Here is a 27551-nt window from a genome sequence, read left to right on the forward strand (position 1 = left end):
AGAATGTTTGATGATTAGTTTTATTTAGGCAAAAATGCATGATTCATGCTTATAAGGAACATTGGATGAACGTAATATCGATATGTACAATTATGTATAATTTATTGAAAATTTCGTCGACCACTATGCTACGGAAGAAGACATATACTACGTATCTTATAGCCAATGTACAAATAGAAGTATTTTGTTAAGATATCGAGCATGTACAGTTAAATATGAAGTTTAATTAAGTTCGATTTTTAACAATCTACATTATTCGCTTGAAGTATTCCACGTACCTTAAACCCTATACTTTTTGGAAAAAGATTGATACTTAAGAATTTTTCTATCCGTGGCGACAGTTCTGTACGTGCTCAATAAGAATTATAGTACGTATTAGCACTTGTACGATCAATATTTAACCTCAAGCATACGTTAAACACGAGAATACAGTGGATGATTCCATTTCTCACGATGTTTATACAAATTAAGTCGAAAGAAGATCTTTAAACAAAGATACAATTAAATATCAGATAGTTTATAACTTTTTACGCGATTAACATCGAGCGAAACGAAATAGTATCCTTGAAATTAAATAATAGATGATATATTATAACTAGAAGGTAAACTAAATATATTTTTTGCATCGTTATAACTACGAGGAGGGAGAACTACGGAAACATTCGAATTCGACGATAATACAAAGGTTTGCTATATGACAAACATCGAATACCTTATCCTGCATTGATCCTTACGTATCCTGAATTTTTTATGAAACATAAACCGGCACATTATTAATTTACTGCTCGCGGAAACGATTCTAGAAACTGTATTCCAGTTTCGTTTCGCTGTCCCCGTCGCTGCAACAAACAGTAACGTTCTACTTTCCAGGCTTAATTATTAAAAACTGTCCCATAAATTATCATCCGTGTTAAAAGAGAAAAAAGTTAAGAACGAAAATGCAAAACTGTTATGTACGTTAGCCAGTACGCTACCTCTGGATAACCATAGTCGATCGTTCTGAGTACCATGATCCGTTATTTTCACTCTGTCAGCTTCCACCTAATCCTGTAAGAACGTACAGATTATGGTTACCCATTGCGAGACGATGATTTTTCTCGTTGGTTTTCGGTCGTGTCTCTCTTTGGCCATCCTTCAGCTGTCCAGCAGCTGACGGACGGGCAGTGTTTCTCCGTTTTACGAACCGTTCCCGCGGAAATTCTCGGCTGTCCCTGTAGCCGAATGACGAACTAAAATCCGTGAATCGCAATCGCACTCTTCACTTGACGTGCCGACTCTTCGCCCCCCTCCTTTCCGTCCGACGCCGTGCTGAAACATTTAAAAAGCCAAGTTTTGCTTGCCGCAAGGCCTCGCGAAGATTCTCTATATTGCCAAGCTGATTCACGCTGAGAAGCTTCGTTTCGATTTTTCCGGTTTGCAAACCGCACGTGTCGCATGCATATGGGACAGGCATTGCAGAGGGGAACATGTCTTTCATGTTTTCGCTGTCCGTCTCGTCGTTGCCCGGACAGTATGGTACAAATACTACTGGAATGAAGCCAAGCTGACCAATGAGAGGAATGGATGTCGTGCTCGTGGTTGTGACTGTATCGTTTCCAGGCTCGACAAGGTAACAGGGACAGGTTTCAGGGTCTGGCCCTACAGACTGCTCGTAGGGCTTGATATTGATCGGATTCGGTGGCTGAACACCGATCGCAGCGAACTCGAAGTTCGGTTCGCTAGATTTTTCAGATAATTGGTTTACCTGTTTGATAAGCGCGGCAGTATTTTCTTCGGGGCTCGTTTCTATTCGAATCACCGGTTCGCTCAATTTCGTCACTTGTTGGGGATATTTACGATTCTCGCGAGAGCTCTGTTGCAATCTCTCTCGGCTGGAGTATTTCTCACTAGTGGTAGGACCTACTTCGTCGTAAACAGTTTGAGGAATTTGCGATACAATTTTCTTAAGATCTTCGTAGTTACTTTGGTCTTCCTGTTCTGTGTATTTACGCAATTCCTTTCGTTGCGTTTGCAGCAAGGAATTAATTTCGTCCGCATTTTGGTTCACTTGTCCTGTCTGATAGCCGGGTCTCTGGGATCGATTTCCAAACTGCGAGTCTATATATGTATCCTTCACTCCTATGGGACCGCTTATTTTGCTTGGATATGTAAACGTTGTAGATTCGACGTTCTTTTCGTAGCCTTCCTTCGAAGTTTCATTATTGAAATATTTCAATTCGAACTTAGAGTTAGAGGTTAACCGTTCTACTTGCTTCTGTCCATACAACGGATAAACATAAGAGGTCGGCGTCGTAGGTTCGTAATACTTAATGGGATATTGAATCTTAATTGGCCCTTCGTAGTGTGGACGAATTGTTGGGTGAGCTCCAGGCACGTAGTCGGGATCACCAGGCCATGGCCCATCTGGACCGGGCGAACCTGTCGGCCATGGACCATCTGGACCAGGAGGTCCATCGCCACCTATACCTCCTACTCCTCCAATTCCACCTTCAGGGCCACCTGGCCCGCCTGGTCCGCCTGGTCCACCTGGACCACTTGGTCCTTGAGGACCATCCGGACCATTGGGCCATGGGCCATTGGGACCATCTGGACCTACACCACCAATTGGGCCTTCATGCCCGGGAGGATATCCTGGATATGGGGGATATGGAGGCTGATCTGAAACAGCAGAATAAAAATTTATAATTCTAGTCGACTATATATTAATAAAAAATAAACCAAATATATCTATTATACTAGAAGTTCTACTCATTTGCTAAGTTCGACATGGAGACGTAAAATTTACATACCTGGGGTTGATGATCCGGGATGTCCATGATGTCCAGGTTTCCCAGGCTTTCCAGGGATCTCTGGATATGGCGGTGTTCCAGGGTATCCTGGTTGTGGTGGGACAGGTGGAACCCCAGGTTTTCCTGGCCTGCCCGGCTTGCCAGGTTTACCAGGTTTTCCAGGTATACCTGGTATTCCAGGAGTTCCTGGCGTACCGGGGGTACCGGGATAACCTGGTTGTGGAGGTATTGGTGGAGTTCCGGGTGTTCCGGGAATTCCCGGTGTACCAGGGATGCCGGGATAACCTGGCTGTGGAGGTATTGGTGGAGTTCCGGGTGTTCCGGGAATTCCTGGTGTACCAGGGATGCCGGGATAACCTGGCTGTGGAGGTATTGGTGGAGTTCCGGGTGTTCCGGGAATTCCTGGTGTACCAGGGATGCCGGGATAACCTGGCTGAGGAGGTATTGGTGGAGTTCCGGGAGTTCCGGGAATTCCTGGTGTACCAGGGATGCCGGGATAACCTGGCTGTGGAGGTATTGGTGGAGTTCCGGGTGTTCCGGGAATTCCTGGTGTACCAGGGATGCCGGGATAACCTGGCTGTGGAGGTATTGGTGGAGTTCCGGGTGTTCCGGGAATTCCTGGTGTACCAGGGATGCCGGGATAACCAGGCTGTGGAGGTATTGGTGGAGTTCCGGGTGTTCCGGGAATTCCTGGTGTACCAGGGATGCCGGGATAACCTGGCTGTGGAGGTATTGGTGGAGTTCCGGGTGTTCCGGGAATTCCTGGTGTACCAGGGATGCCGGGATAACCTGGCTGAGGAGGTATTGGTGGAATTCCGGGTGTTCCGGGAATTCCTGGTGTACCAGGGATGCCGGGATAACCTGGCTGTGGAGGTATTGGTGGAGTTCCGGATGTTCCGGGAATTCCTGGTGTACCAGGGATGCCGGGATAACCTGGCTGTGGAGGTATTGGTGGAGTTCCGGGTGTTCCGGGAATTCCCGGTGTACCAGGGATGCCGGGATAACCTGGACGTGGAGGTATTGGTGGTGTGCCGGGTATTCCAGGAGTTCCTGGTGTCCCGGGAGTGCCAGGATGTCCTGGCGTACCAGGAGAACCAGGATGACCCGGACTACCTGGTGAACCGGGACTTCCAGGGTAACCAGGATGTGATGGATGTCCAGGTTTGCTTGGTTTGGCAGGTTTGCCAGGTTTGCCAGGTCTGCCAGGTTTACCTGGTATTCCGGGTATTCCAGGCAATCCGGGAGCCCCTGGACTACCAGGGGAGACGGGATATTCAGGAGATGGTGGATATGGCGGTGGATATGGTATGCCGGGAGTTTCTGGAGTTTCGGATGAACCAGGATATGGTGGTTGTTCTGGAATTGCTGGGACGCCAGGTTTCCCAGGTTTACCAGGTTTCCCCGGTTTCCCAGGTTTCCCAGGTTTGCCCGGAATTCCTGGTGTACCAGGATAACCTGGATGCGCTGGGCCACCGGGTATTCCAGGCGTTCCGGGGTATCCAGGTTGAGGTGGTATTCCGGGGAATCCGGGTTGCCCTGGCGTTCCGGGTGTACCAGGCGTTCCAGGTGTGCCAGGCTTGCCTGGATATCCAGGCTGAGGTGGTGTTCCAGGTGTGTCAGGAGTGCCAGGTGTGCCAGGCTTGCCTGGGTATCCAGGCGTTCCAGGTGTGCCCGGGTATCCAGGTTGCGATGGTGTTCCAGGGTAGCCAGGTTGCCCAGGCGTTCCGGGTGTGCCAGGCTTGCCTGGGTATCCAGGCTGAGGTGGTGTTCCGGGTGTGCCAGGAGTGCCAGGCGTTCCAGGTGTGCCCGGGTATCCAGGTTGCGGCGGTGTTCCAGGGTAGCCAGGTTGCCCTGGCGTTCCGGGTGTACCAGGCGTTCCAGGTGTGCCAGGCTTGCCTGGATATCCAGGCTGAGGTGGTTTTCCGGGTGTGCCAGGAGTGCCAGGTGTTCCAGGTGTGCCAGGATATCCATGTTGAGGTGGCGTTCCAGGATAACCAGGTTGTCCAGGCGTTCCAGGAGTGCCCGGGTATCCAGGTTGCGGCGGTGTTCCAGGGTAGCCAGGTTGCCCTGGCGTTCCGGGTGTACCAGGCGTTCCAGGTGTACCAGGCTTGCCTGGATATCCAGGCTGAGGTGGTGTTCCGGGTGTGCCAGGAGTGCCAGGTGTTCCAGGTGTGCCAGGATATCCAGGTTGAGGTGGTGTTCCGGGTGTGCCAGGAATGCCAGGTGTTCCAGGCTTGCCTGGGTATCCAGGCGTTCCAGGTGTGCCCGGGTATCCAGGTTGCGATGGTGTTCCAGGGTAGCCAGGTTGCCCAGGCGTTCCGGGTGTGCCAGGAGTTCCAGGCGTTCCAGGTGTGCCCGGGTATCCAGGTTGCGGCGGTGTTCCAGGGTAGCCAGGTTGCCCTGGCGTTCCGGGTGTACCAGGCGTTCCAGGTGTGCCAGGCTTGCCTGGATATCCAGGCTGAGGTGGTGTTCCGGGTGTGCCAGGAGTGCCAGGTGTTCCAGGTGTGCCAGGATATCCAGGTTGAGGTGGCGTTCCAGGATAACCAGGTTGTCCAGGCGTTCCAGGAGTGCCCGGGTATCCAGGTTGCGGCGGTGTTCCAGGGTAGCCAGGTTGCCCTGGCTTTCCGGGTGTACCAGGCGTTCCAGGTGTGCCAGGCTTGCCTGGATATCCAGGTTGAGGTGGTGTTCCGGGTGTGCCAGGAGTGCCAGGTGTTCCAGGTGTGCCAGGATATCCAGGTTGAGGTGGTGTTCCGGGAGTGCCAGGAATGCCAGGTGTTCCAGGCTTGCCTGGGTATCCAGGCGTTCCAGGTGTGCCCGGGTATCCAGGTTGCGGCGGTGTTCCAGGGTAGCCAGGTTGCCCTGGCGTTCCGGGTGTACCAGGCGTTCCAGGTGTGCCAGGCTTGCCTGGATATCCAGGCTGAGGTGGTGTTCCGGGTGTGCCAGGAATGCCAGGTATTCCAGGTGTGCCTGGATATCCAGGTTGGGGTGGTGTTCCAGGATAGCCGGGTTGTCCTGGCGTTCCAGGTGTGCCTGGAGTGCCAGGTGTTCCGGGTTTGCCTGGGTATCCAGGCTGCGGCGGTTTTCCGGGGTAGCCGGGTTTTCCTGGCGTTCCGGGCGTACCAGGGGTACCAGGTGCTCCAGGTTTGCCTGGGTATCCCGGCTGAGGTGGTTTTTCAGGATAGCCAGGTTGTCCTGGTGATCCTGGTGTACCAGGCGTGCCAGGTGTGCCCGGGTATCCAGGTTGGGGCGGTTTTCCAGGGTAGCCGGGTTGTCCTGGAGTTCCAGGTGTGCCAGGAGTGCCAGGGGTGCCAGGTGTTCCGGGTTTGCCTGGGTATCCCGGCTGAGGTGGTTTTTCAGGATAGCCAGGTTGTCCTGGTGATCCGGGTGTACCAGGCGTGCCAGGTGTGCCCGGGTATCCAGGGTGGGGCGGTTTTCCAGGGTAGCCGGGTTGTCCTGGAGTTCCAGATGTGCCAGGAGTGCCAGGGGTGCCAGGTGTTCCGGGTTTGCCTGGATATCCCGGCTGAGGTGGTATTCCGGGATAGCCAGGTTGGCCTGGCGTTCCGGGTGTGCCAGGAGTGCCAGGTGTTCCGGGTTTGCCTGGATATCCAGGTTGGGGTGGTGTTCCAGGATATCCCGGTGTTCCCGGTGTACCTGGTATTCCAGGCGTGCCTGGGTATCCAGGTTGTGGTGGTGTTCCAGGATAGCCGGGTTGTCCTGGCGTTCCTGGTGTTCCGGGTGTACCGGGTGTTCCGGGTTTGCCTGGGTATCCGGGTTGTGGTGGTGTTCCAGGATAGCCGGGTTGTCCTGGCGTTCCTGGTGTTCCGGGTGTACCGGGTGTTCCGGGTTCGCCTGGGTATCCGGGTTGTGGTGGTGTTCCAGGATAGCCGGGTTGTCCTGGCGTTCCAGGTGTGCCAGGAGTTCCAGGAGTGCCAGGTGTTCCGGGTTTGCCTGGATATCCAGGTTGGGGTGGTGTTCCAGGATATCCTGGTGTTCCCGTTGTACCTGGTATTCCAGGCGTGCCTGGGTATCCAGGTTGTGGTGGTGTTCCAGGATAGCCGGGTTGTCCTGGCGTTCCTGGCGTTCCTGGTGTTCCGGGTGTACCGGGTGTTCCGGGTTTGCCTGGGTATCCGGGTTGTGGTGGTGTTCCAGGATAGCCGGGTCGTCCTGGCGTTCCAGGTGTGCCTGGTGTGCCAGGTGTTCCGGGTTTGCCTGGGTATCCGGGTTGTGGTGGTGTTCCAGGATAACCGGGTTGTCCTGGCGTTCCAGGTGTGCCAGGAGTGCCAGGTGTTCCGGGTTTGCCTGGATATCCAGGTTGGGGTGGTGTTCCAGGATATCCCGGTGTTCCCGGTGTACCTGGTATTCCAGGCGTGCCTGGGTATCCAGGTTGTGGTGGTGTTCCAGGATAGCCGGGTTGTCCTGGCGTTCCTGGTGTTCCGGGTGTACCGGGTGTTCCGGGTGTACCGGGTGTTCCGGGTTTGCCTGGGTATCCGGGTTGTGGTGGTGTTCCAGGATAGCCGGGTTGTCCTGGCGTTCCAGGTGTGCCAGGAGTGCCAGGTGTTCCGGGTTTGCCTGGATATCCAGGTTGGGGTGGTGTTCCAGGATATCCCGGTGTTCCCGGTGTACCTGGTATTCCAGGCGTGCCTGGGTATCCGGGTTGTGGTGGTGTTCCTGGATAGCCGGGTCGTCCTGGCGTTCCAGGTGTGCCTGGTGTGCCAGGTGTGCCAGGTGTTCCGGGTTTGCCTGGGTATCCGGGTTGTGGTGGTGTTCCAGGATAGCCGGGTTGTCCTGGCGTTCCAGGTGTGCCAGGGGTGCCAGGTGTTCCGGGTTTGCCTGGGTATCCAGGTTTGGGTGGTGTTCCAGGATAGCCGGGTTGTCCTGGCGTTCCAGGTGTGCCAGGAGTGCCAGGTGTTCCGGGTTTGCCTGGATATCCGGGTTGGGGTGGTGTTCCAGGATATCCCGGTGTTCCCGGTGTACCTGGTGTCCCAGGCGTTCCTGGGTATCCAGGTTGTGGTGGTGTTCCAGGATAGCCGGGTTGTCCTGGCGTTCCTGGTGTTCCGGGTGTACCAGGTGTTCCGGGTTTGCCTGGGTATCCGGGTTGTGGTGGTGTTCCAGGATAGCCGGGTTGTCCTGGCGTTCCAGGTGTGCCAGGGGTGCCAGGTGTTCCGGGACTTCCAGGTTGGGACGGTTTTCCGGGGTAACCGGGTTGTCCTGGTGTTCCGGGTGTACCAGGTGTTCCAGGATAGCCGGGTTGTCCTGGCGTTCCAGGTGTGCCAGGGGTGCCAGGTGTTCCGGGTTTGCCTGGGTATCCAGGTTTGGGTGGTTTTCCAGGATAGCCGGGTTGTCCTGGCGTTCCAGGTGTGCCAGGAGTGCCAGGTGTTCCGGGTTTGCCTGGATATCCGGGTTGGGGTGGTGTTCCAGGATATCCCGGTGTTCCCGGTGTACCTGGTGTTCCAGGCGTGCCTGGGTATCCAGGTTGTGGTGGTGTTCCAGGATAGCCGGGTTGTCCTGGCGTTCCAGGTGTGCCAGGGGTGCCAGGTGTTCCGGGTTTGCCTGGGTATCCGGGTTGTGGTGGTGTTCCAGGATAGCCGGGTTGTCCTGGCGTTCCCGGTGTACCTGGTGTTCCAGGCGTTCCTGGGTATCCAGGTTGTGGTGGTGTTCCAGGATAGCCGGGTTGTCCTGGCGTTCCTGGTGTGCCAGGTATACCAGGAGTTCCTGGTTTGCCTGGATATCCTGGTTGTGATGGTTTTTCCGGCATTCCAGGATATCCTGTAAATGAAGTTTTGGTATTTGTTATGGATCTGATTTATATTTTCGTATTAGTATTCTTTCATCGCATTTTGTATGTTTCCTTTAGTATCGACGTTTGCCATTGTGTCATGTTGTGCATACCATGTTTATGTGGATATTTTGGTTCTTTTGGTGGGTTCTGTAGTTTGGCTAAACTACTGTGTCAATGTTCCGTCAATGATTGAACCGTTTGTGCTTGGACCTTTGTGGTATTTAATGTTAGTGTTTTTGTTTCGAACTTGGCTTGCTTGTATGTTATTTGTATGAATAGTGATTTACCTGGTATTGGTATGACGTTTGATCCGGAACCTGTTCCATCGAATTGTCTACATATTTCTGGGAAATACAAATTTGCCCATTCTGTAATCACCCCATGATGATCGTGATGATCATCATGTTCCTGATGATGTTGTCCTGTGTCATCTTCGTGGTGATGTTCGTGTTCATGAAGGAACAATTCAACCGAGTTTCCTGGTTGAACAACTCGATATCCCCAACCATCGCTGATGTAGAACGTTGTTTTCAGCTTTCCAAATGGATCAATATATCCATAGCATCCATACGTGATGTCGTCTGGACCGCGTACCTCGTGATGAAATTGTCCGTTGGGACTTACTTCATAGCCATAATTATATGCATCTGGTTGGAAGAATAATAATATATTCAAATATGTACGAAATTATTCCCCAATATGTTGTCATGAATAAACTATATACTCACTCGAATAGAAATCTTGATTTAGGTATTGAATTTTCTGCTCGTCACTGATGTTCAATATTACTTCTCTACTCTGCCTACTTCCTTGTTGCTGTGTGTATTGCAACAGAGATGTGGCAATCACCTATTGCAGATGAATTTACGATTAATTAATGGAAAAATTGTGTTTTATTATTACAATATTCGTTTGCATTTTATTTTTTAAATTATATAATTATGCCACTGGGTTTTAGAAGGCTGGTTATAAATCAGTAGAATGCTATAAATAATACAGTTTGTTATTCTAATACGCATGTGACTCAAACTATATGATCAATTAATCAGGAACGATAATTAAGCACGAAATTAGCCAACTTGTTTTTCGCTAGGTGGACTTTAGCTGGACTAATCTTGTTCACCTTTTAAAAGCTTAGCAAAGATCCACTAACAGATCGACTCGTCATCTTAAATGTCAAGTCGACCGCTTGAAGTTCAGAAATATGCTTGCTGAAACTATGCAACTACATTTTATTCTAAAAATTAGTTTCCTTTTGATTTTAAACAATCAGTTAGGTGACATATTTCACGTTATATTTCAATTTTTTAATTTTCTTTCGTCATAAATCAGTTATATAGGTATATGAAAGTGACATACAAAATCTAATTTTCTATTGCCCCTGGGCTTCAATGCATTTCTGACTTTAAAAATTTCAATAAGTTTATACACATTCTTTATTCTGATATTTCCTAATATAAACCAGAAATATCTAGATTAAATTTTGTTCTCTTAAAATATTTTAAGAATACTATTTCGCTATTAAAATACATATTAAATTACTTTACGAGCATTATTTTTGTTCATGCGCTCTTAACGAACACGTTGTCCCATCTTCGTACACGCATAAAACAAGATTGTACCACGAAATCGTTGTACTTCGCTTAATTTCGCTTTTTTTTGTCGTTAACAATAACGTTTAATCTTCCTATACCCTAAAAGTCAACCTACTGAATTCTGTAATTATTTCCACGTGCTTAATGCTGAAAAAGCCTTTTTCGTTCGCGTTGCTGTTTAGGATAATTAAGAAATAAAGTTGCGTAATCTTTCAATGGAACATCATCGTGTTCCTCAGTGGAACGATATACATCTCAGGAACATCGACAATTCTTATAACGTTTTACACTTCGAGTGCTTCTTCCCCGAAGAAATTTTATTTCAAAATAATGAGGTCAATGAGGCTTGTACGATTTACGTCGACAAGCCACAGTCAGAGGATAAAAATCGTCCAAATTTATTGCTTCTGCTTGGACGTTCATATTACTACTATTTGCGTTATTGCAGTCACAGTGCGTCATTTTATCTCCCACGTTTTTTTATTATACCCTGAAACCACTAAACGATCATCGGACGTGATATGCATAGTAAAAGGAAACAAATTTCTTTTTTTTTCATAAAGATTTATTCGTAATGATTATAAGAACCATTTTTATTGCTCTACGCTCGTCGTAGTGTTAGTGGACTTTCTTCGACTTTGTGGTGAAGCTGCTTCGTTACCTTCGACGATGTTACTGTGGTACAGTGAGATAACAATGCGACAATTAACATGCAAATTTTATATGGACGATGATTTAACGAGATATTTCTGCTTTATGTGTTCTTCGCGCTATAAACGTTGTTATTAAATTATGGTTTCTACGCGTTGCGATTAAAAAATTATTTAGGCACCACTTAGTGAAGCTTAAAGGATATAGGAACAAAGGTACCCCGAGTACAATAAAACTAAGCTTCAGGAGCTTAAAGGAATGCAGAATACCGGTTGAACGATAGAAACTTTCACGGAGCCGAAGTAAAAATATATTACGGTATAATCGTAACAGAAATATTTTGAAGAATTTTAACATTAAAGGGATCAGATGAAACGAGTTGATTCATTACTAAAGCAAACATTGCGATTTTCATTAATAGGAATAATTAATCGAAAGTTATATTTTATCGAAGCTACGGATAACAGCAGATTATCTTTATGCTAAAGGGAACTATCCCAGGCAAACGAGACGCTGGTCTTCTTTAACGTTAAATAACATTCATAATATTTCATTAAAACGTTAATTAGTAAATTGAAAGTAGATATTTTCGTTTAAGTAGATTATCTGAATATTCCATTACGCGAATCCTGTCCTGTTTATCAACGCCTACGCGTGTCAACCAAAAGTGAAATTTCGAAGCAATTTCTGTGCGGTACCTCGGCCGATCCTACCGGACGAGTTTAGATTCACATTGTTTGCTTGCGTATTTATCGCTTACTGCGGATCGATAGCGAACAGGAATTATTAATCGCGTTATAGGTTTGAAAAAATACGACTTTCCATTACTTTCGTTCGATTTCCGATTTTCATTCGATTTATGTCTGGTCTGGTTATTGGTCTACGAGCATTTTTACGGTGTTTAAGAAATATCGGTGTCAGATGTAATGGCTGGAAAAGAAGTTACGAGTAGAAAATACAAGACATTCGTTGCAAACATATACTTCAACGAGGTGACAAGATTCTAATTCTCTACAAAATTCTAATTCTAAATAAATCTTTCGTAACTTTTGCTATGAATTTTCCCAACGATCTAATCATTACAAGTCACACTTGTTGTGTATCAAAGCTTTTGAAAGGGTAGCCAGTTAATAGAGACGTTTGTTATAACACGCGTCTCCTCGTTCGTGACGTTAAAACACGCTTAGAATTATCAACTTATGTTCGTAATCATGATTGATGGTTGCTTAGTTACAGGTTCCACCCACATGAAAGGCAATTGAAACGCTACTTTATTCTTCTCAAGTATTTTTGACAGTCCTATTCAATCAGATTAATGATACCTTGCTATGCTCTAATCACTGATTTCAGCTAGAACGCTATGATTTATGCACGCGATGTAATAAGTCAATAAAGAAATGAAACAGATACAAATTGGCATTGAGCAATGGGTCGCGTGACCCTTCGCGGTAAAACGGTAAGTATAAAAAAATAGCTGATAAAAGAACGTTTATTTTCTTTTGCTTATTTTGCATAAAATTTGCCGGGCTTTCCATTCCTAAGCGTCGTAATACGATGATCGAGGAATGTGCCGTTGAATCGATTAGATAGAAGATTGATGGAAAGAGTGATGCATTTTCTGGAATTTCACCTTATCGATCCAGCTATTATTAAGAAACCTTAGCACCATCGATCACCAACTGAACAATAATCTCTGTGAAAATATTCATTTATTGAAACTATTTATGTATATACACACTAGTTCCAGCATATTCTCAATGGTATCAAGGACGTTGGTACCATCGATCTCCGATCGTATTTCCATTCTGATATTTCTGCAACAACGCGTCAAATGAAATATTCCGAAACGTACAATTTCTACAATAGTCGACATCAAATATAAAAACGATTTAATATACGTTTAATATACGTTTAGTATAACATCTGATCATTGGTAAAGTGGTTTCTAAATTTGACAAGTGACGCGTATCGCTTTCTTTCCACGCCTTGCAAATTGCGAACCCTTTCTCGCCCCGCGTTCCAATCCACGTCGATCGAACAGGCTGCGAAAGTAAATTGACTCGGCAGGTTCGCTCCTCCTTGACGAGTACGAGAAACCAATCGTCGCGTACAACCACGTAGTTTCACCCATGAATAATAAACGAAGAGGTCGTCTGGACTCTGAAAGCACGAGCATTCGATCGCGAAACATCTTGTTCGGCACGAGGTCGACCTAGATCGTTGTGAAAAGTGGCACGATCGCCCGTATCCTGCTAGGACGTTCTTTGCCGCGTGATCGATGATGTCAGACAGCCGTATCGTTCCACCTACGAAAAGGGAAAGTGAGATCCCGAGTAGCTCTTCTTCCCGACCATCTCTTCGCCATATCTCGCCTTCTGTATATACAGTCTTTCGTGTGTGCTGGGAAAGGTTAATATATGCCAACGCTCGACCTGCCCTGCGCCGTGAATCAAACGTCGCCTGTTAATCCCTCTGGTATTCGTGCCGGCGCGATATTTTAGTGGACAATGGTAAATCAAGGATCGAACCCCAGGCAGTAACCATCCGCGTTTACGCGCCTCACCGGCTGTCAAGATTAACATCGTGTCGCGTCGCTCAGACGTCTTCAGGATACACACGGACATAAACCCACATTGGGAACCGGTGAAGATTTCGCGCGACTCAAGGACGTCCGAGAACGCGCGAAAGGCAGTTGATCGATCGTGGTCCGGTCGATCGAAACGAATGTTTCGCTAAGGGAATCACAGGTCACAAAAGTATTCGGACAATTGTAAAAAAGTTCGATGCGTGTGTCATGTAAAATATGTTGAAATTTCGGTCGAGTATGCTTCTTGTTTTCTTTTTCCTTTTCTGTCTTTTTGTTGATGTGCTGGATATGGTAAAATTATTTTCATAGAACACCATACGCTTTTGAATTTGTAGACGGCAGCTGCGATAAGAGGGAGCGATTTTCTCGCTCGTGTATTAAAGGACGAAAGACGAGTTCCGATGGTTGAAATTCTTGCGAATAAAAGAGCGTTATACATATGTGTACATTGGCGAATATCGTTTCGATGTACGTATTTCGGATTGTTTATTCTGCATTGCTCTTGCTTTCATCTCGATTCACTGCTGTTGATCTTGAATGTTAGGCGCGCGCGAAGATTTCCCGAAGGAAATATTATTACGAGCAACTACTGTTTCACAAATATTCATATGGTAAATATGCAGCGTGATAATTTCGGTATTTGTATCTCGAAAACGATAAATAGTCACGTTTAAGATTACATTGAAAATGATTAGTTTCACATTAAAATACTTCGATTAGCTATCAAGCAAAAAGTTATTACATTTTCCCTGTCATCTTCCTTTGCGATAACTTGTCCTATAAACTGTATATTTTTTCTTCCAAGATAATAATCCGAAACCTCCTAAATTATCTGTAAATCGATAGATCCAGTCGCGCTATGAATTGCCATTAAAAACCTAATTATAATTCTCGATGCGGTATCAGCATCGTGAAACCAAGTATTAGAGATTATCCACGGAACAGCGATGAAATGGCACGTAAACGAATGCAGATTATCGAAAGATGAAGCGGTGTTTATCGAATAGGGCATCTGAAATTATACGTATGATTTTCAGGCGAAGAAACGTGGATCTGTATAAATATCCACGTGACGAGGATTGTCCCGGCCGATCGAGACAGTCGTCGATCCCTTAAAATGGTATTCTATACGTTAAAAGCAAGAAATCATTCGTCACAATTAAAAGCAACAACGATCCGTATATCCTTTTGCAGAAAAACAACGAATTTATTAACGAAGCAGGTAAATTCCCACGAGGAAATTTTATAAATTGTAAAAATTGTTAAAAATTTCATAAAAATGTAAAAAAGAAAAAATCGAATACAAATGAATTATTTGCCGATAATTTGTTGCCAGTCAAATCAGGCTATAATTAATTATTATATTATTACGCGGCAAAGTAGTTATCCGTTTATTACCTGGTTTTTCGACGAGAACTTTACAATGGGAAAGGCGATTGGGATTCGTTTTCTCATCGCACGGTGAAGATGCAATCAGTCATAAAATTCATAGCGATAAATTCATACGGCTCTGTCAATAAAATAAATTCTCGATGACATTCATGATTGATAATTGAGAATTACAAGTCAAGGGCCGAACGAACAACCGTAAAAGTTCACGACAATTCATAAATTCGTGGCTTCGTTACGCGTTCTATTTGTTCCGTTTCGCATCGAACCGTTTTATTACCTTCGATACGAATCCTCCTTCGTGAAACTTTCGTTTTCTGAGTCATTGGAAATCAGATAACTCGGCCTCATATATCAGTACATTGAAGTATACAGGCATAAAAAATGCTATAAAAATTCGATTATTTATACTTATAAAAACTTTCTTGGTTTATTCATCGTATACCATCTGTTCGTTGGAAAAGCGACGCAAATAAGAAAAGTAAATTTTTGTGGAAATCTCATCTCGCCCGAACTATCCTCTTAAATATCACGCGAAACGATTCTTCGCGTAGGAAACTGGGAATATCAAAGTGGAAAATTTCATTCGACTTTCGTATTAAACTCCGATTTGACCTGAGGCAGTCGATTTGGTAGCAAAACGAACGCGGTTAGTCGTACTTGGTCGCTTGTTCTGATAACACTATCACGCAGCATCGCATAAAGTCGAACAATATTGGCTATTATACGCGATCTTTTCTATATCTCGTGTCGTGATTGAAACGTTAATTTCCCTTCTACTCGTTGGATCGTGCAGATTTATTTTTGGTACGATTGCCAGACAGAGTATGGCGTTCCTAGTCGACCTCGAGTATCGAAAATTGAAAACGAAAGCTAGCTTTTAATCGAATCGGTGGTTAAATGAAGCAGCGTCGCAAATAGCATCTGAGGCATATAAACGATCGTTTAACACGAATTCGTTTCGTTTGGTTTCAGTGGGTGACTGGTGTTTGCGTTTTTAAATAGCACATTTTTAAATCGTGGCCGCGAGTGCCTGGCTGACGACTACTTGAAAATGAGAACACCGCGAGTAACGAAGAGATACTTGGACCAGAACATCGAGCCATCGTGGTTCAAGGTAAGAAATTGTGCCCATTCGTCACTTCCATATGCGTAGCCTTTTATTTGCAAGCGGCTCTAAGACCTTTGTTGCGTGAACGATTACGCGCAGAACTTACGCACAGTATGAGTTCGCCGAGTCAAATTCTGATTTCTTTAAGCATGCAGCAAGTTCGTGTGATATATTGTACCGAAACAGTGGGGGGAAATATAGATTAATTATCGTTGGGAAAGATTATGTACGCGTGGGTAAACGTCATGAGTGGATTTAAGTAAAAGTCAAAGGTGAAGTTATAAAAAGTTAGAGGGCTTTGAAAAGTATAATTCGTCTAAAAAGAATTCTTTCATTTCCACGTTTTTAATCCGTTCTCTTAATCAAGTATTTTTTGATCGATGGAAAATCTTTTTACATAAGAAAGAAATAATAGGCTTTTAAGCGCGATAGCGTTTACCGATAATATCAACATCGCTTAAACCGATTTTCAAGTGGCAATCTCGTAACAAGCTCGATCGCGTACCAGGCTATCCCTGTGGAAGAGAAATAATACAACGATATCATCCGTGACTTGTGTTCGCGGGCGGATAGCCGGAATATTGCAAAATGAAAACAGAGAATCGTGTAACACGGTTATGAGAAAATTACAAGCGTATGTAAGATCTTCGAAATCTTATTAAGTCTCGACAGATATCGTTAATTAAAGCGTGTGAACGTATAATGGTTACAATTTCTTCTCTCTGAGAAAAAAAGAACGATCGGCTGAAAAGATTGCGGCCGTTGATTGCATAATCGCTCGTATGTGCCACGAAACGCGCTACTCTATTCACGCTCGTCCTGTTCTCCGTTTTCATTTACTCTGTCATTTGCATACAGATGTTGCGCTTTTGCGGTGTATAATCATTATGACAGGTAGAAACTCGAGGGACGTAAAAACAAGTCCGTAAATATGTGTATCTATAATCTTCTCGCGTGGAACATCCTTATTAATTATTAATTCTTCTATCTTATCTTTCGTATCGTGGGTCTGATTTTAATATGCATATAGCCTGTTTCGAAGGTGAAAATTTCATTAACAAAGTCGGTTAATTATTTACGACTTTTCATACTTATGGACATAAGCTCGCGAACAGCCTGTGTTCGAACGCTTGTACAATTCCTTTGTATATGTAATCTTTATATAAACTTTAAGATTTGCTTCCAATTTTTCCGATATGATCCTGGCAATGGTATCTCATTACAGTGCTAATGAAATTTTAAAATGCTTCTCGTGTAACGTATACCATATGGACATGAAAGTTTTCCATAAATATTTTGTGTTTAAGTATTTTCGTGAAGCAGTGTATATGTATATATATAGTTATATATACCATTTAGTGAAATATAATTATTTCCGGAAGAAAATTTGAAAGAGAAATTTTGAAGTTATGAAGATTTAAAATCAATAATTAATATTGTAGATAATATTATAATAATAGTAGTACTGTAATACTTAATATAGCAAAGAGAATGAAGATGTATTATAATGATATCTTATTTAAGAAACTACATAATTAATAATAATTGGATCACAGTAGACAGATAGTAGAGAAAAGAATAAAGTCCATTATTATCTTAACGTGATCCCCATAAAGAGAACGTAACGATCTCTCGTTCACATGCTCCAACAGAAAATAATTACATACAAGCTCTCGTAATTCTGCGACAGGAAAATTCCACTAAACGAGGGATAATTAGCAGAAATCGATACTCTTTGTGCAAATTCATTTCTTACATTACTCATATTCTGCTAAACACGTTACTCATATCTTTACGTAACTCGACATGATTCTCTTCTTCTTTTTTTTTTTTCAAGTCACTAAAAATCCAAGTCACTAATCAAAGAGAAGAAACAGGAAATGCATATATCGAACAAATCGTACCGTCATCCGAAGGATTTCCCCGGGACAGGAATTTCCATCAGCAGTTAGAATCTTTATATTTAACATTGCTGTTTACACTTTGCACTTTTTCTCAACTGTGTATACAGTTGGTTCTGAAAACAATCGAACATTAGCATAACTTTGACTTCTACGCTCTGTATTCGAAATAAATACAGATAAAACCGTGCTATTGAACAAAAGGACTATCAAACAATTATCATTTTTCGCGACACGAAGATTTACTTTTTTCCCAACGTTTCTTTCAATAGTTAAACAACGATTTGTTCTAAGCCACAAATTCTTTACTTTCTGAATCTACACCACATAACATTCTTGCTGTTTTATCTGTATTTATCTCGGGTAAGGAACACAGTAGTAAAAGTTATACTACTATCCGAATATCTTCGAGGCCGACTGTATATGCTCGTGTATCAGACATTAAAATAAAGTTTAATTTTAGTTCGGATACTCCGAGCACCTATCTTTCCTACATGGATAAATTTAAATCTTTACGCAATACCAAAAATTCCTACATTTCTAATTCAATTACAAAATAACGAAATTCGTTTGAATCAGTTCCACTGAAATCTTTCACAACGAACGAACAGTCATTAAATTGCACGTCCCATGGCATGTATTATACTTCTACTTTTAAAGACGAACGTATCTTTAAAATTGTTTTACGTTTGTATCAAAGATCTAATACTAAAACAAACATTCTTTCTTCACACAGACCTATTTGCCTATCTATCGTGTCAATTGATCTTCCTAATAATTTGATGCGCGATCGCCTACGGGGTGGTAAAACCGATCATCCCCTAACATGTATAATGTATGTCGCGTCATGGATCGGCCCGAGGCTGGACGGTGGCCTCTGTGTCGCGAAACACGAATCGGCGCATCATCGCATTCAGTGAAAGTCAGCGACGAGTTGCGTAATGGAACGTCGATATCGCTTGGAGCCAGGCCTCTGGCTTGGCGATCGTTTATCTTACGGTTTGGCCGCATCGATTCGAGCAGATACGCGCGCACAGCCGAGTTTAGGATCATTCAGATCGTTTTCTATTCGGAGAAAGTTCAGCCGGCCTGGTTCGTGCGAAATTCATCAGCTCGAATCGTTGAACACATAGGATAAGACCGAAACGAGATTGATAAGAATTGATTGGCAATTCGAGTAGGAATGATAATCGTAGAAAGAGGAATCGATTTATAGATATTAGAAGAGGAATGAGCTTAGTGATTATTTTTAAAGGAGGCATTAAATGATAAGGATGAAAGAAGTTTTCGATATTAGATAAAGTAACATTTCTATTGTTTTGTTGAGTTCGAATGAGTGACGCTGCGGTTCGAGCAAGTCGAAGGAGATTCAGATAGATTGGTCAGGCAGGTTAGGTAAGATATTAAAAAATAATAGCCGTAGATATAATTAGAAGAGATGAAATTAAATAAGTTACAGTTGATTTAAATGCATCGATCGGTCCAAGTTGTGTGCAGTATTAATGAATAATTGTATATTTGATTAAATATTTGCTTAATATCAATAATATCCGAATTGTGTTTGAATTGCAATGCTCAAACATCGATAGCGCATTTGTATTGCGATTGTACGATTTGTATTGCGATCGATTACGTGGATGGTTGCATGTTGCGTGCTTTACGGGAATCGTTCTATCCAATCCTCGAAACATCGAGGGATCGTTGTTCCAAAAATCAAGATAACTCGATGGTCTCGCAACCGACACTATACGCGACACTTAATCTCCCTCCTTCTTTTCCTTCGTTCATCAACGTAATCGTACTAATTGTTCGTGGAAACAATGGCCGGTTGCGGGAGAAAAGCAATTTAATATCAGAAGGCCAACCGGGATATTACCGAAACCAGATGGAGGCGGTTTGCATTATTGGGAGGATTACGAAAAGAAAGTTAGCTCGATAGGATCTACACGGATTCATTGTCAGCCTGTTGCGGAGGTCGTGGCAACAAGTGTGCGAGGGTTCGACGGTGTTTGTTGCGGCTTTGTGGTTTCTTCTAATGTAAAATCAGACAAAACGCGAATTAATTTATCACATACTGCCTAGCACGTGGAAAATTGAACAACAAAGGAATAGTAGGAAACTTTTTTAATTGAAATACCAGAAATCGAATACTTTTCTTATTTGTTTTAGAATATTTTTTCGTAGCTTCTTTCTAATGATAATGTTAGCTCGATTATGGAAACCTTCCACGAATATATCATGCGTGTTATATAGAACTTTTTGAAATTTCGTTAGCACTATGGTGAAACACGACTATTAAGACTGTATCGATAATGTTTAAAACGAACTTGAAAATGTATATAAAAGTTATAAAATATTTGTCGCAAGCATGCGCTGGTTAAAAATCACCAAAGTACCTGATAGGTCAATTATTATCGATTATATTAGTAAGCAATAATATTCAGTAAATTGTCACAAGAAAACTCTGTCTAAGGATCTGCCACTATTTAAAGAGAAAAAAAGTTTCTATTCTCGTGGTATCTGTTCCAAAATATTCCCAGTGATGCAACTTTCGATCGTTGCACAGTACTTTCACATTTTCTATCTATTTTCTCCCAGATAAACCCGAAATAGAAATCTGATTGAATCATTAGCATAGTCGTAACGTTACCATCTTGCTTTGTAACACTTGCTTTCTATGTCATTGTTTCCTAATTGGACACAGACCATTTTCTGAAACCCTGAGTCATGTTCTCTCTGTGAATTTGTAACTTTAATTTTTCTGCATATCGAAAACATAAGAGGCCAAGTAAAATCCTGCGGGGAAATTAATCGAAAAGGACATTGTGGCAAAATCAGCGTGGCCGATACACGTGCTCCTCAAACAAGACTTTCTTACTGTCTAACCTTTAAACATTGTTCCTTGCGCGCGTCTTTCACAACTGAGTTGCAACGAGTTGCTTAATGCATCGCGTACCAACATTATGTTTTACTGATTACATTAATATATAAATTCTTAGACAAGTTGTGCGGCATTTAGTGAACTTTCGCATCGCATTGAAAGGAACGATTATGGTTTTTCAACTATTTAATTTCGATATAGGCAAGCATTATTAAATAATAATTTTGCTTTTCGCTTGCAATTTACGTTATTGCTCTTTATGTGTTTCCCTGGGTACATGTAAATCCCTTTGCTTTTCGATTTGCTTTGTAATTTTCAGAGCTGCCAGTGTAATTAAATATATAAAAGAAAAAGAAAAAGAAATGATGCCCGAAGTAACAATCTCAGTAGGTTTTAGCGCTAGAAATTTAAGAGAAAATAACGTGGTTTATTGTTTGTTACGTTTTAGCTGCGATTTTCTACGCGAATCAAACTTTCATTTCAGAATTCCTCGCCGTGCTTTTAAACCAACTGCAATTTCATTTAAACACCTGCTGTACTCAATTTCAATCACACTTTACAACGATTATACTCTTGATCCGAGCAATCGAATCTTGCGTACATTCGCGAAATAATTTCCATCGTGAGTTACGATTATATGGAAGATATTGCATGATATTTAGCTAGAAGACCTAACGACGAAGGTAAAGGGTAATTGTGAACGTGAGCGTATCGATGATCGAGCATTCAATAAATCATAAAACATAATTATTACCTCAGGGTATCAGCTTTTAGAAAAGTTTCCACGTGAGAGGGTAGCCTTTTGAAATCTGTGTTATTTAGCCAAGTAGTCGGAGCTCGTGACGAGCGTCGTATGTCGTTTCATTAAAGACCCGTCTGTTTGCGAGTCAGTTACGACGAATCGGCAGTTAAACGCGCTTGCAAATTACCTTTTACCTTAGGGTGGCTGGCGCATCTCATTGTGCCACCTCGTGACTATGACAACGAGTTCGACGAAACTCTATCCAGGATTAAATGACGATTGTGGTCAGGTGCATGTGCAAACTTACTCCCTTTATACTCTCAGCACGTTTACACATCGTTTAAATGTCTTTCAAATGGAATCTTTTCGCCAAGGGAATTATCTCTTCCGTAAAAAAATTCTCCTCACATCTGATTAATTAAAATTTACTCGTCTGACTGACGTCGCGGTTTTTAATTCTTATTAAACGCTTTTTTGTAACGTTTCAATAGAGATACACAGGTTCTTGAAAGTATTCGAACACTCGTAGACATCTTTCACGAATACGTTATGTATGAAACATTGTGAAATTTCATTAGCACCGTTATGAGACTGGGTTATCATGATTATCTTCGTTAAGTTTGAAACAAATGCGAAAGTAGGATATACGTATGTAGAAATGAGAAGATATTCACTAAAGTACAAATGTACACGTATTTCGCAATGATCACGAAAGTTAAGTTTAAGTAATCAATTAACCATTGTATTGATGAACCTGGATATTCATTGGGGCCTTCGTCAATGCTAATTTTTTTACATTTTCAAACTTTATTGATAAGACCATGAGAGTCGTGTCTCGTTAGAGTACTAATCAAGACGTTTTACATAACACGTACGATATACACATCGAAGGTTTCTATGGTATGTGTTCAAATACCTTTGTGAACCACTGTACAAAGAAGGTAAAGGGGTTATCCGTTAATAGATATCTAATAGACAAAGATTATCTATTTCGTAGAAGAGTCGATCCACCGTTCAAGGAGTCAAAAATTTGCAAGAAATTGGCGGCCAGACGAATTTGCAAATTTGCAACGTACTATCGCAGAAGCGCAGTAAACGGGCAGCTGCGGACCGGAACAAATTAGCTGAGCTTTTGTATTTAACTAGCCGTATCAAAGCGTTAAACGCTGTATCTCACCGGATTTGTAAACAGTACAAACGGATTGCATCTGAAGATAATTTCTAGAGATTGAAGATAGAGCCGGAGCAGCCTATAGTTCAACCGGTAGTCGTCAATCATTGCCAGACTTTCGATAGAAAAGGCCTTATTCGAAGTTCTCCCGACAGATGAGCAGATCTTCTGCTAACCATTGACCGGCTATTATTTCACAAGCCCTTTCTTTTTCCCCAGCCCTCTGTACCTATCCATCTCCTCTGTATTTGTACACTTAAAACCCTACAGTTATCGCCCATCTACCATCAATATCGGAGACTCGTTGAAAAGATCGAATCCAATTTCTAAATTAAAGAATCCCCATTGTTTCAATCTCTACGATTATCTAATTCTGTCGTAAACAAACGATACCGATTTTTCGTTTATTTCAATGAAAAGTATTACTTCAAATCTATGTTCTATCTCTTTTCTTTTCTTAATTCTTTTTATTCAATGCCATAGCTACTAGTGCTTTCTATCTTTGGTGTTCCTCCCAAATATCCTCTTTTTATTCTAAAATTTGGGAATAATCATGCTCGTTAATGAGACAGATTCTTCGTCGATTCGTTGACGAGTCCATAAACGTACCACATACCAAAACTCTGATCCGATGTGTTCATGTTCATACGCAAGTAGTCGCAAGATACTTATATAATTTATACCCTGAGAGACAATGATGCGTCGGATAGCAGGGGTCATCTCGATGACTCGCGACCGATACGCGTTCGAATGCATCGTTGTGCGTCACGCTCGAACGAACCACGGGATTACACGCGAGCATAATAGCGTTACTCCCGCGGCATTGAGAGTTATGAATGAAATGTAGTGCAACGACATTGGCGTGCGAGTGCCAAGATCAATGAAACTCCGCGCCACGAGCATCGACCATCGCGATACCGGCCTATTATATTATATGATGGTGCAATCGTCATTCGCTTCGATTCGCGTGTAACTACGTCCGACGCATTTCAAATGTATAACCGAACCTCTGTTATCTGCGCAAGGTTTAATGACCCTGAAACATTCCTCTTCGAATCTCCACTCATACATGTAAGCGGAATAATTGATTTCCACGTGATATTCTTGAAAATTCGTTAGAGGCTTCCGATCGAGATTAAACAATTCCTGAAATTGTTTTCGAAACAACTGTGAATAATTGCTGCGCATAATTGGCTATTAATACTATTTAATACTATTTAATAAAATATTATTTGTATGTTTTTAATTAATCTATCTTTAATTAATCTAATTACTATGAGAGTTATTTAATTAATGAGAATTATTTAATTCGTGAGAGTTGATGGAAATTGCACTAGGAATACTCGATAAAAGAAATTATCTATATTATTTTCAAAAAAAAAAAAAAAAAAAAGAAGAACAGGTAACATATAAAGAGTAAGAAATCTAAAAATTAAATCATTCTACCGGGATACGAATATTAAATGCTATGTGGAGAATATTTTGATTTTGACGAGTTGATAAGAATTAAAGGTCGATTTTTCTTTTGTTTTTTTTAAACATAAGCGGAAGTGTGTTGGAAGTAACGAGAGTTACATTGGATGCAGTGCAAGAGAATGATTGCCGACCCGATTGTTGGTTGCGATTTTCTATTTGCAGTCGAATAAACGTATGCCTTTATTTCGTAATTCGTTGGTACTTCGTCGCGACGTGGCGTGAATCTCTTTGCTTTCATCCCAGAGAACGTGCAGGTGTAAACGCCTATCATCGCTATATTTAAGTGACAACTACCGTGAAAGATTATTCGCGGATAAACGCTTTATTTCAGTCTGACTAATGATCAATCAATTTCAATCAACTCGTGGCTAGTACGCTAATGAATTTCTATATAATTTGAAATCTATTGAATAATGATAGTGCAATCGATTAATTTTACTTTCGTGATAGGAAATATTTGAAATTTTGCAAGTCACCCGCTGTTTCTATATTTTAACCACCTATCCACTATTTTTATTTTATTTGTCTATCGTTTAATAACATAAAATTATTAGACCGTTTAGAAGTGTCTTCAAATATATTTTTATGTTGAATGAGACACGATGAAGAGTTTGTTGCAAACGAAGGTACGTGCGAAAATTTCGATGGATACGTAGAATTTGAAAATTATTGCAGAACGTTCAAATGAAAGGACACGTTTTCTGGTTCTCGCGCAACGTATGAAACGAATACAATGAACTCAATATTGAAATTGCGTCGAGTTAATAAATATCGTTCCCGCGTTCCACATATCAGCGCGAAAAAAAAGGGAAGCTTCAATTAAAAGTTTAATTGTAACATGGAATAAATCATACACACAATTTGTAGTGTCGCGATTACGAACTTGTTGATAATATTTTAATTCAATCGATATTCGCTTTCAATTTAAAACATCAAAAGTTTGATCGCGTTATTACACGGAGTAATATATCGTGTTCCGAATATTTCAAGCTCGTCAATCACCCAAACAAAATTAGAGTACAGTTTACCCATTTCTCGAACTACACCTAAATCACAATCAACGTTTCCAACAGCTCGTTTCAACTTCGAAAACGACACTTCCTCGTCGCCTCTGTCCAACCTGATTCGACTTTGCAAAAGGATTTGCCAAATAAATAATTTTCATACAAGGCCATCGGATCAAAATCCCAGCAATCCATGTCAATGATATTCTACTCAGCCCACGTGATTATCTCATTCATTTCTACCTCATTGCCAGCTCTAAAACGTCTAAAACACCTTGCCTACTCTCGACAAACTCAACGGACCTACATCCACGACCGTTCTATTTGTAGCGAAATTGACTTGTAACGTTTCTCTGACCAACATCCCGTTTCACAATTACCTAACTACGGCAATTCACTGACTCGACTGTCGAAGAGCAAGAGAAGATGAAGAAAGAAGCGAAAGGGAATAGAAAAGAATTTGTAGCACTCGTAGTCCTGCGTATATGGGACACGTACCAGGCTGAAGAAAGCGGCGCGCACACGGCCGAGCATCCTGACGCACCGGTCGCTTCCGTTTAGCAAGGCATCGTCACGACGATCTCAGTCTCGTACAGATGATGATCTCTTCGTATTGTACACGCAGTGTGCCGTTCGAACTGAAAGACTGAAGACGTAGCCAGCAGAAGAAGGCTTATATACAGGGTGGGGGTCGGCAAGACCAACCGACCAACTTGGTGCCCATCCTCTTCTTGGTGTCTTCTCTTTTCCCCATTCTTCTCCGTTTCGACTCTTCAGGGATAATTCTTACGTGCTCCCCACTCTATTTGCCCTCCCCCTCGCGATATAGTGATCCTTGTTCGTCTTAAATCCGCAGGACCCTTCCGCTCGAGTAAAAAGGAGTCATGGAACGTGGCACGATCCTCCAACCATCGTTATGCTTATGGAATGGACCGAATGGGGGATTCGATGGTTTCCGAGGATGGCTGATGGTTTCAGAACACCTCCTTTCTTTCCCTACTCCTCCATTCTGTTGCTTTTGTTTTGGTACCTTCAAAAAAGGCTCGCGGTTGTTAGTCGAAACAAGAAGGTGTACTATAGACGGATGATCGATGAGTGTCGAGCGATGTAAATCGTTTCTTCCTCCTTTCTTCGGGGGCGGTTTTGTTATTTTTACCAGCGGTCATGGAATAATGTGGGTGGCAATCGGAAGTTTCGTTGCGGTTTATCTTTGGACGTGTTACTTTCTTCTTGAAGAGCAAATAGTGTATTATTTGTAATATTATTTTAGTAGATTTTATAGAAATTTGCCATCTACCACGTATCTTGAGAGTGTACCGCTAGACTGCGAATTTTTATGCCTTTGTGGGAAATTTAATTTCTTTTTCTTCAGAAATATCTAAATTTCAAAATCCATACGATACTTATGGTATGTATCGCCTGTAAAACTGAACAAAGCACGGTAAAAATAAATCAGGATTATACGTAAAAGCACCCGGAACCAGGCAGAATTCTCTCGCAGCATTGGAAAGAAGAAATTCGTAATTCGGTCCATAGCGTGGCCTTTCCAGCAATCGCAAGGACTGTGCAGGTATTTCGCAGGTGGGACGCGACGCGACGATGAATCACCTCGTTAAAGATTCTCGAGAAATTCACTGTATCCGATTCATCAAGTTTCGTAGGTACGCAATTGGGAAAGGCCGAGAAAGATATTTGCACGTTTGCGACCTTCGATTGGCTAGATCACGTAAACAGGAACGCATTTTTCTATTCGATGAAGGCTTTGTACGCTTTACACCCGAGGCACTTTTGTCACACAGCTGCACACGAATGTCTCACGATCCGAGTCAATTTGGTCTCAAGATTATCGTAAGAAATAGCAAGTTGCTCAGAAAAGTGTTCGAACACTCGTAAAAACCTTCAATCGATATGTTGTTCGCGTCATACAGAAAATTCTGAAATTCCATTATCGTCGCAATGAGATCTGTTTGTCATGATTATATTAGCAAAGTTTCCTTTAAATTTACGTTACATATATATATATTTTCAAATTAACTTCGAAGACTTCGATATAATTATGAGAGTCGGTTCTATTCCCGTTCTACTTCAACTCATTTCGTTGTCAATGAAATTTTAAAATGTTTTACGTAACGCGCATAACGTATACGTCGAAGTTTTCTATGACAAGCGCTTAAATCGCCACGGGCTACTGTACAGAAAACGTGATGAAAAACTTACAAATGGATATTTATGGAACAAAGGGTAGCTACAAGTGTAGTTGAGTTAGTCATCAATTAGACATCGATTGAGATATACTTACAGGTATCGTGTCCCTGGAGAACCTCCATTAACGAGCATTTCTATAAAGGGTTTCAACTTTGTTGCAGTTCAGTTACCAATTAACGATCGGATTTCTGGATTTCGCTTCCGTGTCTCGTGTTCACACAAATATCCCGAATGGCATCAAAAATGGCAATAAGTGACTACTTTGATCAT

The 27551-nt window shown here is 42.7% G+C and overlaps 2 protein-coding genes and 1 long non-coding RNA gene across 54 annotated transcripts in view; 2 read left to right on the plus strand and 1 right to left on the minus strand.

Moving 5' to 3' along the window:
* Window positions 1–3: 3 nt before the first annotated feature.
* LOC126920895 (collagen alpha-5(IV) chain-like) lies at window positions 4–26172 on the minus strand. Of its 50 annotated transcripts, XM_050731803.1 has the most exons (18): window positions 25575–26171; window positions 9297–9417; window positions 8856–9215; window positions 8403–8555; window positions 8154–8231; window positions 8019–8072; window positions 7794–7892; window positions 7488–7631; window positions 7056–7217; window positions 6363–6695; window positions 5742–6011; window positions 5463–5498; window positions 5094–5336; window positions 4401–4787; window positions 3723–4337; window positions 3447–3578; window positions 2790–3374; window positions 4–2658 (listed from the first exon to the last, which is right to left on the minus strand). In XM_050731803.1, exons 1-18 carry the CDS (start codon window positions 25608–25610, stop codon window positions 1259–1261), a joined length of 5208 nt encoding a protein of 1735 aa, XP_050587760.1. In that variant the 5' UTR covers window positions 25611–26171; the 3' UTR covers window positions 4–1258. The 50 variants fall into 50 exon arrangements, with proteins under 50 accessions (XP_050587760.1, XP_050587756.1, XP_050587762.1 ...); XM_050731799.1 differs by lacking the exon at window positions 8154–8231 and having other exon boundaries at window positions 8019–8099; window positions 8262–8555; window positions 25575–26172; XM_050731805.1 differs by lacking the exon at window positions 8019–8072 and having other exon boundaries at window positions 7794–7928; window positions 8145–8231; window positions 25575–26170.
* LOC126920936 (uncharacterized) lies at window positions 6922–8477 on the plus strand. Of its 3 annotated transcripts, none has more exons than XR_007712144.1 (3): window positions 6922–7019; window positions 8019–8099; window positions 8433–8448. It is a non-coding gene; the product is annotated as an uncharacterized LOC126920936 (long non-coding RNA). The 3 variants fall into 3 exon arrangements; XR_007712143.1 differs by lacking the exon at window positions 6922–7019 and adding an exon at window positions 7231–7289 and having other exon boundaries at window positions 8433–8477; XR_007712145.1 differs by lacking the exons at window positions 6922–7019; window positions 8433–8448 and adding exons at window positions 7231–7289; window positions 8262–8286.
* The window catches only part of LOC126920911 (uncharacterized), a 71231-nt gene continuing 59429 nt past the window's right edge, over window positions 15750–27551 (plus strand). The window contains exon 1 of the mRNA XM_050731907.1: window positions 15750–15907. The gene's annotated coding sequence lies outside the window, so the exon portion shown is untranslated. The remainder of the gene's footprint in view (window positions 15908–27551) is intronic.

The sequence above is a fragment of the Bombus affinis genome, chromosome 10 (genome assembly GCF_024516045.1).
Source record: "Bombus affinis isolate iyBomAffi1 chromosome 10, iyBomAffi1.2, whole genome shotgun sequence".
NCBI classification, from domain to species: Eukaryota; Metazoa; Arthropoda; class Insecta; order Hymenoptera; family Apidae; genus Bombus; species Bombus affinis.

Coding starts and splice junctions, on each gene's coding strand:
- LOC126920895 (XM_050731799.1), bottom strand. CDS start 25,610: ATGCTCGGCCGTGTGCGCGCCGCTTTCTTCAGCCTG. Junction 9,418..25,574: donor GCGCCGCTTTCTTCAGCCTG/GTACGTGTCCCA, acceptor CATCTGCAATAG/GTGATTGCCACATCTCTGTT. Junction 9,216..9,296: donor AAATCAAGATTTCTATTCGA/GTGAGTATATAG, acceptor TCTTCCAACCAG/ATGCATATAATTATGGCTAT.